At 32.4% G+C, this 12198-nt stretch overlaps 1 protein-coding gene across 2 annotated transcripts in view; it reads left to right on the forward strand.

Moving 5' to 3' along the window:
• FCHO2 (FCH and mu domain containing endocytic adaptor 2) overlaps positions 1 to 12198 on the forward strand; it is a 102314-nt gene that overhangs the window by 66502 nt on the left and 23614 nt on the right. For both annotated transcript variants that reach the window (XM_016214433.2, XM_016214432.2), the window contains exons 12-18: positions 966 to 1023; positions 1287 to 1462; positions 3156 to 3167; positions 3552 to 3576; positions 5282 to 5324; positions 7388 to 7482; positions 11948 to 12051. In XM_016214433.2, the coding sequence (XP_016069919.1) occupies positions 966 to 1023; positions 1287 to 1462; positions 3156 to 3167; positions 3552 to 3576; positions 5282 to 5324; positions 7388 to 7482; positions 11948 to 12051 (513 nt within the window). The remainder of the gene's footprint in view (positions 1 to 965; positions 1024 to 1286; positions 1463 to 3155; positions 3168 to 3551; positions 3577 to 5281; positions 5325 to 7387; positions 7483 to 11947; positions 12052 to 12198) is intronic.

Raw genomic sequence — 12198 nt, forward strand, 5'->3', positions numbered from 1 at the left:
CTTGTTTCAATAGCTGTATAGTACTCTGTTTCGTGTATGTACCACAGTTTATTGAGCTATGCTTATTTAGATACTTTTCAATAATTCCGAGTTATAGATCTTTGATGAATAATTTTGTTGTATATGTATTTTTAAATTGTTGGGGGTTGTATCTTTGGGATAAATTCTTGAAATGGAATTCCTAGGTGGAAGAGTAAACACATATGTATTTTTGTTAGATATTGTTAAATTACTCTCTGTAGAGATTGTACTACAATCTCAACATTGTTGATAGGTTCTGCAACTTTAAGTGAAACTAAACCAATTTCACCATAGGCTAATTGATATAAACAAGACTTAAATTCCTATAGCATCTAGTCAATGTTAAAACAAAACAACCTTATTCGAGGGCCTGCATTATTTTGTATTTATACCAGCAAACTATAAGAGTACATTTCCTCACAGCTTTGCCAACAGAGGTATTTTTAAGCTTTTGAATTTTTGCCGGTCTCTTGAGTAGTATTTTAGTGTAGTTTTACTTTTCTTGGTAGTCTTTTATTATATATATATATCTCCATTAACTTAAGCTGTCAGTTCTCTGATTTAATCATTTCCCTTCCCCCAGACACACAGTATTGTGCTTTTATTTCTTTACTTTGAAAATTTGGGTGAATATTGTTTATTCACAGAACTGCTGGCACTTCTACCTGAACACCTGTTCTATTCCTTCAGTGTTCCTCCTGTTTCATTTTGCAGTGCTTTTCTATTTCAGATATATGAAGCATGAGTGTCATTTGAAGCTAATTAAAAAGGCATAATTTCCCCATAGTGTTAGAATTTTGTTAACCTGTTGACATTTGATATATGATACAGCTCCTCAGTAATAATAGTTAATAATAATAGGCTATTTTGCTAATCTCTAGTAATATTTTTTTAGTGACTAGAGCCATCATTACAGTCAAGTTTTCTTTTCCTTCTTTCCATAGAACATTCCTGATGTAGATGAAGAAGGCTATAGTATAAAACCAGAAGCAAATCAAAATGATATCCTTTTATCATCTGGGTATTCTTATGGATTGTGTTGGCATATAAGTAGATAGTTTAAAATAATTTATTTAACAAAAGTTTTAAATTAATTATAATAAAATGACTCCATATTCTTCATTTGACATGTTATTAATAAAAGTTAGTAGTTATATTTCTCTTAAAGTCCATCTTTTAAAGATTTTTGTTACTTTTTTAAATGTGTAAAAAACTGGTTATGCATTAAGACAATGTAAAAACTAAATTTTTTAACTGATACTCACATACCAAAGAGAACCATTTCTACTCATCTAGTGATTCTGATTCTGAAGATGAAGAACCAAAGAAGTATCGGATAGAAATTAAACCTATGCATCCAAATAACTCACATCATACAATGGCTTCCTTGGATGAATTAAAACTATCTATAGGAAATATAACGCTCTCTCCAGCAATATCTGTAAGTAAGAAAATGAGGAAGTTTCTACTTTTTTTTCATGAATTAAAAAAAAAAAATCTTTATTGATTTCAGAGAGAGGGAGAGGGAGAGAGAGATATAGAAACATCAGTGATGAGAGAGAGTCATTGATTGGCTACCTCCTGCACGCCCCCGACTGGGGATTGAGCCCGCAACCGGGGCATGTGCCCTTTTCGGGAATCGAACCCTGATCGCCTGGATCCTAGGTCGAAGCTCGACCGCTGAGCCACGCCCGGCCGGGCTGTACTTCTTATATAGAAGTCGCTTTTTTTGTGTGTGTGTTTTTTACCTTTGTACCTGCATTTGGTTAATTCTAGGAATAATAAAAAGTAAGATTGTTTAGCAATAGTTACACATGTTGGATGAAGAAATATTTAATTTATATATTTTTTCTTTTTATTCAGCTTTATTGAGATATATAGTTATAGTTTTTATACAGTCAAATGAACTGTGAGCTTGGCTTAGTTTTGTTTCCTTTTGAAAGTATATTACAGAGGAAGCAAAAATGTAGAAAATCCACTATTTCTGCCACTTGTATTTTATAAATAGTGCTGTATGTCTCAGGCAGAATTTTGTGAACTGGCAGTATTAATCTTTTTTCCTCATCAAATTTTAAAGTTTTTGTCCATGTTTTGTGAACTTTATATAGAAAGGAATTCTATAAAAATGAATTTAAAGATTAAACGATATCTTTGTATTTTTTTGCTTGTCACTGTAACATTTTTTTCCTATACTTTTCATAGAAGGAAAGTGAAAGATAAGAATTTTTCGTTATAGTGATTAATTTCTCAGTTCTCAGATACCGTACTTACTAGCTTTTGAGGGAGAAAAAAATCATAATACATCTTTCCATTGATGTCTTACTCTAAATTCAAATATTTTAAACTATGGGGGGAAAGTATGTCTTAGAATGATATTTAGTATATCTGTGCTTGTTCATAATTGATGTTAAACCTGTTCTCCTTGGTAATAGAGAATAAAAGTTCCCACCATTTCATATTGTTATTGAATTATATATTTTAAGTAGTCTTTATGCATTTATTTGAATAAAAATTTTTTTCTCCCACTCATTCACTTTTAGAATTTAATTTTAGAACCTTTTTCCCACTAAAAAGACAGATTTCTGAAATGAGGTTTTATTCTACCATTATTAGTTAACATTAAGTTTAATGCCAGGGTTAAATTATGGTATATATATCTGAAGTAGAAAGCTCTGAAACCATTAACAATTTTGTTGTCTAAGAGCATAACTAAAGTATATATGTAAATAAAAGCCCAGAGGAGTAAGCATCAAAATGTTGAGCATCTATTTCTGAGTTGTGAGCTTGTTGATGGTTTTAATTTTCTCTTTTGTGCTCTTCTTTCTGTCATTTGTTAAAAAACAGTGAACACATTAATTAATTTCATTCTCAGAAAATAAATAATAATCATAAAGTTTCTAATGGTTAATATTGGCTGTGAAAGGAAGATATCATGAGTATATTTTTTTTTGCCCATTTCGCTTATCTAGCTTAAGATTTCCCTCTACCCCCCAAACAATGTATGTGTTTTAAGGTGTTATAGATTTTAAGTATGATTCAGCAGGAAATAGACAAATTATTAGAACTGGAAAAATAGGATATTTTAAATTCTAAAATGAACACTATGTCTTTTTTTTCTTTCCATGTACTACTAGAGACACAGCCCAGTAAGTGCAAAATTTTATACTTTTATCTATTGAGATTTTTTTAAAAAACACCACCATTGTAATGTTTGAACATTGATTTTCAAAATATTTGTGTTAATTTTTTTAAATTAGCAAGTCATAGTAAGTTGCTTTAGATACTTAGTAGTTTAATACTTAAAAACATTTTATTGAATGTTAAAAGTACATGTATTATTTTTTAGTATAAAACAAAAACTACTGAAAGTTTTTCTGTATATCTTTTCCTGTAAATACAGTTTACAATTGAGCAGCTATACTAAACACAGCTTAAAATTTAGGTTTCTATTATTAACATTTTACAAAATATTTTATTGCCAAATTAAATTATTTATTTAATGGCACTTACCTTTTGCATTTCTGTTTTAGGTGCAGATGAATCAGAATTCGTCTAGTAAGTCTGACGTTTAAGTTGGCTATTTCTATTAAAATTTATTAGGCAATTTGCTAAGCTTGTAGCCTTATATATGTAGTTATAGAAATAGTCTTTTCTCATCATGAGCCTTAACAGTGGACTGAAAGGATACTTATAACAGAAGACAAATTATTTATATTACCTCTCTTAGCTTTGAGACATGCATTAAACTTTAATACCTGACTACAACATTTTTTAGAAATCAGCAAAGCCAAAGAGTAGCTTCTGATTAAAAATGTTAAACTGTTTAATTGGCATAACTCTGCTTCATGAGTAATCTGTAGTTTTATAAAATGAATAATCTGTAGTTTTACCTATTTTTAAGTCATATCATAATTGCAATTTCTATTATATGGTTTTTAGTATCACACTTTAATTATATTAAAAACATTTTGGGGGTGTTAATACCTTGTGCAGAATCATGCATAAAAATAACAGGTTGTGGGAAAAAGTGAGTTGAGGCAGCACACTCAAAAACTATTCAATTTTGTAAATAGTGCTTGATAAAAAACCTTCAGCATCAATCCTAATAAAAATTCTAGCTCAATTAAAATTACCCATTAAATTTATAATAAATACTAAACAAAAAGTAGGATTTTATTTATTTATTTGGTTAATCCTGGCCTGAGGATATTTTTTTCGCATTGCTTTTCAGAGAGAGTGGAAGGGAGGTAGGAAGAGAAAGATAGATACATTGACTGGTTGCCTCCCGCACACTCCCTCACAACCCACATGTAGGCCCTTGACTGGAAATTGAATCCGAGACCCTTCGGTGGGCGGGCCAGTGCTCTAACCACTGAGTGACACTGGCCAGGGAAGGATTTTATTTTTAAAGAAATGGTGGGTAGCTTGATGATAGGGGATGTGAAGAAAATGAGGATAAAGGGAGCTGTTACCTTATAGAGATGAGGGCAGTATGCAAAAAGATGGAGAAGAACAGCACAAGGAGCACTGTGAGGCAAGACAAATGCTAAACTGAGCCAAATGGGCGAATGTGGCGTGAATGGGTGTCATGTACAGGGTGGTGTTCCTTACTTTGTTGCAGTTACCCATGTTGATGTATTTTGCATTCATCAGCTATTGCTTGATGATGCAAAACATTGAGGTGCGGGGAAGATTGATTATTAACCAACATGACTTGCATTACTGATGCCTTTTCCCTATGTACTAGTTGCTTGTGAAATGATTCATGTTACAAATGCAAAAGGTAGCAGGACAGACTATCTTACAGAGACTGTTGCTCTAGGTTGTTATACAAATTTTAATTTTAAAAAAGAGGATATTTTTCAAGTGTTGGTAACTGCTTTTGGTGAGTATAATAATCACTAATGATATTCTTAGAATTTGGAAAATGCTTTCATGTTCATCATTTAAAATTCTTGACTGATACTTATGGAGGTATTTAAACATCTGTTCTAATTTTTAAAGTTGCAGCCCATATTTTCCTCTTTTGAAGAGCTATTTATTTTAATAAATACAAGAGGTTAGTTGATTTGACTTAAATCATTTATCGCAAAAGATATTAGAAGACATAAAGATTTATCAGAAATTCAGTTATTATTTTAATATTCACAATAGAAAACTTGTTAAATGTTTATTTTTCTTTTCACAGTTTAAATTATGTATATCTTATGAATTCCAGAATTTTTTAATTGTTTTTAGTAATGAGATAATTTTTAATTAGGTGAAGAGTTAACAAAATTGAAACCATCTGCTGCATGCAATGAGTAAGTCCCATGTTTAAATTTTTAAAAAAAATATTTTTTTAGAGTATTTTAGGGTCATAGCAAAATTGAGTGGAATGTACAGAGTTTTTGCATATACTCTGCCCCTACATATGCTCAGAATCCTTAATCAGATAGTACATTTGTTACAATTAATGCACCTACATTGACACATCATTATTACCCAAAGTCCATGGTTTACACTTAGATTTACTCTTGTTGTTGTACATCCTTTGAGTTTTTACAAATGTATAATGACATTTCCACCATTGTAGAATGATTCAGAATAGTATGACTGCCCTAAAAATCCTGTTTCTTCCACCTTTTTATTCTTTCCTCCCCACTACCTTTAAATTTTAAGTATCCTTTGTCTTGTTTTCTAGAATTTTATTATCTCTGCAAGTTTCCATTCCAGTAGGGTGTTGTGAATTATCCTGTTTCTTAAGCTGTTAGATGTCATGTGGAATTTTTCATTGTTTTAATTATTTCTCATTGGGCAATATTTTTATAATAATTAAAAAAAAAATCCATTCAGTTGTATTTGGCCTTGATGGTCTCACTGCTTCTAAATAAACAATAATATCCCAAGTTCATATATGTCTGTATTTCAGCTAGTTATTTTCATGAAAATTTTCCCTTCAATTTTGGCTGTGACCTTGTATACTTCATCAACTTCAAAGTAAGGAAATGTCTCAAGTTGAAAAAGGAGAGGGCTAGAAAGCTTGTTGCCAGCTGTTAAAAAGAAAAAATATTTTAAGCCAATGTTGCATGTTCCTTTTTCATTTCTGTATCTACCAATAAGAATACTTTCTTTTAATTTTTGTGTGTGAGTAAAAGTAGGTTTAATTAATAGATAATTAAATAATAAATGGTTTAAAGTTATTTGATACTTTTCAAGCTAGGCACTAGTTTTAGAGTATTTTAAACTTCGTCTTTAGGAATCCTATGCAATTGTAATTCTAGGCTTTATCATGCATGATGTAGGGTGTGTCCATGTAGGTGCATGTTGAGATACTAGATATGTGCCTATAGATCATTGTAACATTTTTATTATATAGTGGGCCTGTTTTCTAAGATTTAAAAAAATATATTTAAAAAAATAATGGCAGTTTGATGCATTAAAATATTGTTTTAATGGGGATTAATCTTTTTGCTTATACCTTAAATATATACATTTTTTCCCCCCTCAAGTGTACCTCAATAAAGCTGGAAAAAAATAATTAAAAAAAAAATAGGTCGTAGCTAAGGTCAGGTGCTTCAAGATCCTAGAGGTTATATTTATATAAAAGTTTGTTTTAAAGAGCCAGATGTTGAAACCAGTACAGTGGATTCCAAGAGGTCAGTGGAGGAAAATCTTTGGTTATGCAGCACAGTGAGTTTTTTGAAACTAGAATGTTGATTCCCTTGATGAGTTTGTCCATAGTCTTGGTCATGTCTCACAAAAAGGCATGTCTGCCCCAGATACTTCACTAGACCGCCTTAGTGTCCCAGGCAGTGACTTGCCCAGGGAGAGTTGCTCTTGCATAATCTACTGCAGTGATCAGATCTGTGAAGTTTATATCAAGTGTTGGGTTTACTTATGTCCGTGAGAAATACTTTAAAAAAACACCCTTTACCCTTTTTCTTTTAAAATAAGTATGACCTTATAAAATCTCCACCAGATTTCATCACTTAAGATCTGACATTGTTGTAGAATTAAGTAGCTGTGTGTCCTTAAGCAGCTCATTTAGAGACTCAGTGCTGCTTTTTTTCATTTGTAAAGCTGAAATTATTATTTCCATTCTGACAGCCCCTAAGATTATTAAGAGTATGACAAGGTGTGATCAGTGGGGAGGAATCTTCTACCCTCTCCCTACCATCTTCACACATTGTTACTGTAGATTCTGCTTATAGTAGTTAACAAATTGGTTTATTAAATTTGTTAAGTTTCTTCATCTATTCTATTGGCAGAACATTCAGCTTTATATATGTTGAGCTATTATAATTCTGCAAAATGATAGTGATTAGCTTTCATACTGATAAAATATTCCTTTATTAAAATCTTTATTTTTAAAATATTATGGTAGGAAAGGGACCAGTGATTTACTTGCTTGGGACCCCCTGTTTGGTGGACTTCCTCTTGACCCATCTTCTTCAGCGTCACTCACTTCATCATCATCAGGTAAATATGTACACACACACACACACACACACACACACACACACGTATTTTATACTGAAGAATTCAGTAGTTTTTCTAATGATTTGTTCATTACTTATCATTGTACTTAATGATAAAAAAAATTTTTAACTTGTCCTCTGATTTTTTACTGGTTTTGTTAATTTAGCTTAAAGACCCTATGGCCTAAACAATGAAAATTTATCAAACATCAATAGGTCCTGTCCCCCCCCCCCCCATTTATATATTTATGTCTAGGCATCACTCCCATTGTAATGCCCAAGTAATCTTATTGTTTATAGATAAAATTCACCTGTATAGATGTGCATTAATGTAACCAAGTGCTTGCTTTTTTTTTTTTTTAATATGTCTTTATCGATTTCAGAGAGAGGAAGGGAGAGGGAGAGAGCTAGAAATATCAATGAAAGTCATTGATCGGCTGCCTCCTGCACGATCCCTGCTGGGGATGGAGCCCGCAACCCAGGCATGTGCCCTGACTGGGAATCGAACCTCGATCTCCTGGATCCTAGGTTGATGCTCAACCACTGAGCCATGCCAGCCGGGCAACCAGTGCTTTCTTGATGGACATTTAAGTTGCATTTTCTAATATTATGAACATTCATGAATATAACAAATTTTGTGCACGTCTCATAATATCCTTATAATAATTTATCAATATAAGATTTATGAGTCACAAGATTGCTCATTGATACTTATTGCCAAACTGCTTTCCAGAAAGGTTTTAGCATTTCCCAAGCAACATCTGAAAGGACTTGATGATTGCTTTTTAGTTATTTTGACAAGAATATGTTAAGTTTTCTCTTTTCTTCAAAATATAAAATCCCATTTGCCAACACTCAAAGCAGGCATCAAAAATGCATGTTTAGCCCAGCCGGGCGTGGCTTAGAGGTTGAGCGTCGACCTAGGATCCAGGCGATCAGGGTTCGATTCCCAGTCAGGGCACGTGCCCAGGTTGCGGGCTTGATCAATGACTCATCATTGATGTTTCTCTCTCTCTCTTCCTCTCCTTTCCTCTGCCTGAAGTCAATAAAGATATATTTAAAAAAAGAAAAAAGAAAAATGCATGTTTAATAAAACCACTGCTTGTTCAAAGATCGAAAATAAAATTTCTTTAAATTAATCTTCAACCTTCTCTGGGATTTTGGAAATGCCATACCTATAGTATTCGGGGTTAAGGGAGTGCTGGCACTGTGGGGAAAGAACTTGAATCTATTGTCCACTGACTTTCTGCTATGTCACTTTGCTAGGAGCTACACACGTTATTTAATTTCACCTCATTAACTGCTGCATGAAGTTGTTTTTATTGTCCCAATTTTATAAATGAAAAAAGTAAAGCTCAGAGATGATCAGGAATTCTTCTCTAAGATCTTGTACCTAAGAAATGATGAAGCATAGATTCAAACCTGGGTCTTACTACTGCTAAAATCATTTGCACTACGGCAGATTAACAAAACAGTAAGCCTTGTTGAAACATTTTACTATTAATAAAATAAACACTAGTATTTAAAATGAGACCATTTAGAAACTTATATATTTTTAATTTTTTAAATTGTACTTTAGACAACCTTAACCTGAAACAAGTTGGAATTTTCAAGGGAAAGTGATCTGTACCTAATATTTGTAAAACAGCAAGAAATAGTCAGTAGATAGTTGAACGTATTCAGAAGTGTCATTATAGCTTTTCTCAAAGGGCATTTGTTACTAATTAGTTTTCTAAAAATAACTTTACTAATAGGTTGTACAAGGAAACTAAAATTGTGCAGGTAAAACTGAAGTTGTTGTTAGGATCTCTTTTTTGTTTAGTGGGAATGTCGGAATGATGTTTTATATTTAGAATGAAGAGGGTCCTAAGCAGTGTTTTTCAATTTTGTTAATACTCTTTTATAAACTTTTTCAAAACTTTAATAAGAAATTTCTCATTGATATCACAGAGGCTTTAGTTATATTTGTAACTCTGCTCTTTGTTTCTCACTGTTTTCTTTAGCACAGCCTCTTCATTTTCAAAGAAGCTCTCTTCCTCTTGTTCCTGTCTAAAGAATGTTTTACCCATATCACTTTCGGTTTCAGGTTAAAAAGTGATGTGTTTTTGTTCAGTGGTCATTTGCTGTTTAGTAGCTAGGATATGATAAAGCATTTATTAACCTTTGGCTAGTTTTAAAATTCACTTTGGTATGTATTTTTAACCTTTATATAGTCTGAAAAATAATGTCATAAATTATTTTGCTTTTCAAAGAATATTAGTGACATTGAAAGAGATTATTATTGTTACACAGTGATGAATAGCACCACCAGAGAGAACCCGTAAGTTTCCTTTTGCTTCATGGTCACAAAGTCAGTGGATTTCCTTTATTGATGAACTTGTTAGAAGTTCATCTCTCCAGTGTAGCTCAGACAGCATTCCAGAGATTGTACTGGAAAGCTGAACATACCTTTTGGGTTTCCTGATGCTTTGGATAAGAGATCTCCCAACAACTGTATCTCTGTGGATCAAAGTAGCCTTTTCCATAATATCACGTCCTGAAAAATTACTGACAGAAGAAGCTAATAGCGTTGTTGATTTTTGTTCTGCATCTTTATCATTGCTTCTGGAGTCTAGATTAGTGTCTTTTTTTGTTCAGATAAAGAATGGTATGGGAAACATTCCTTGTCTATTCTCCGTAGGCATTGTCAGAGGACAGAGGTAGATTAGCTCCTATCTGCTATGTTTTTATCCTTTAGAGGCCACTTCTTATTTCTTCATATACTGCATCTAATGGATATTTCTTGGAAGTGAGCATCACCATCACCACCACCACTACCAAAAAACCACAATTAAGACACTTAAGCTTATAAACAATTGTAATAATCTCTTTCAAAAGCTTCAGAAGCAGTACCTAATTGGCATGTGCAGATAGATTCATTTATAATGTATAAATTTATTGTGAATTTATAATTAATAGATTCATTTATAAACAATGGTGTTAGTAAGTTTTACTGGCTTTCCTCAAACAACAATTTCTGATTATTTGAGGAAGGTGAACTTCACACTTCTACTATGCTTGGTTTTGAGTCAGGATAAGTGCCATTTGGAGAAGTCACTTGATTGATCAGTAATGAAGTTTCAGGTGTAAGTGTCTATTATGTTAGGCCTTCACAAGTTTGAAATAATTTGCGTATTGGCCAGTGCTGATTTCATTGATAACGAACATGTCTTTAAAGTAAATGTGTATAGCACAGGGAAGAGATATGGTCCTCAGGTTGGTGCACATTCCTCCTAGTGTATGGCTTAAGTAGGAATGCAGCATGGAAGAGCTGCTGCTGACTGGAAAAGGGCAGCAGCCTTAGAAACTAAACTTGATTTCTTACCAGCTTTCTACTGTTTTCTTCAAGTAGCCTAAAAGATGCTCACAACTTTTATCCCTTCATATGATATGCTTTCTAAAGATTGCATACCCCCATGGCATTTACTTTCACTGTCGACTCCCTTTTTTTTACTCCTGTCGACTCCCTTTTTTCTTTAGGTTACTTCCTACCACTTCCATGTTCTTCCTTTTCATGCCTCCACTCCACTATCGCTGACCAAGTGTCCTTAGCTTTACCTTTTGTCTCCCCATGGATATACTTAGGCCTATTGACGTATTTTTAACTTTACACATCTATAAACTTAAAAACTTACTGAAATGTATTTCTTCCCATCCATACTATATTCTTCAGTCTCTGAATTATGTGACTTTTGAATGGTGCACACTTGAATTCCATTCATTAATTTCTACCATGAAGAGAGTTATTTTTAATTAGGAATACTGAGGTTAATATTTCTGATTCATAAAATTGCAAAATTTGCAACTGATGTTGAAAAATGGTGAACATTAAATTTATAAAGGATTTAGGGAAAGCTAAGATATTATTTCAACACTTAACAAAAGTGAATTAGAATAATTAGGGAAATTTAAAAAATAATTTTAATACTTTCATCACACAAAAAAGTTACAAAAATATTATAATGTGGTTCAATTTAAAAGTTGAATTACAGTTTTAAAGGTAAGTGTTTTCATTTAGAGTTCATGTTCCTATTTTGAAGGTTTTGTTTCAAAGGCTTGATCTTGCATTAACTGTCTGTAAAGTAGGTATATGGGAAATAAACTAAAGGCTTAGGCCTTAAATTATTTGTTTACACCAGTTAACTTATCAGATTTAATTTTTATATGTATAATTGAAACTAGAATACAATTTCTGTGTCAGTTTTATTGAAAATTTAATGATTTTTTCCCCCAGTGATAATATTAGTAGCTTCGAAAAAAGAATATTTGATAGGCTCTCAGTATTTCACCAAATATCTATACTTACATTTTTAAAAACTCCTGAAAAATGAGCTTTGAATCCTAGCAGTTCCTCTATAATAGAATGTCTTTATGTAAGGATTGCTACATACTAATGATTTTCTCAAATTTTCTTTTTCCCCTACCAGCCAGGCCCACAACTCCTCTTTCTGTAGGCACCATTGTCCCACCTCCAAGGCCTGCTTCCAGACCAAAGCTTACTTCAGGCAAACTCAGTGGGATTAATGAAATAGTATGTACTCATGTGTTTCTCTTTTTTTAAAAAATTATAACTATTTCATTTAAGATGCAAATGATATATTTCTTTATGCCAATGTTATATTTCTTTATGCCCCTTTACAGTTAAATGTTTGGAATTTTCTACTGGAGTCTTTTCCCA

Source organism: Miniopterus natalensis, chromosome 3 (assembly GCF_054644295.1).
Source record: "Miniopterus natalensis isolate mMinNat1 chromosome 3, mMinNat1.hap1, whole genome shotgun sequence".
Lineage (NCBI taxonomy): Eukaryota > Metazoa > Chordata > Mammalia > Chiroptera > Miniopteridae > Miniopterus > Miniopterus natalensis.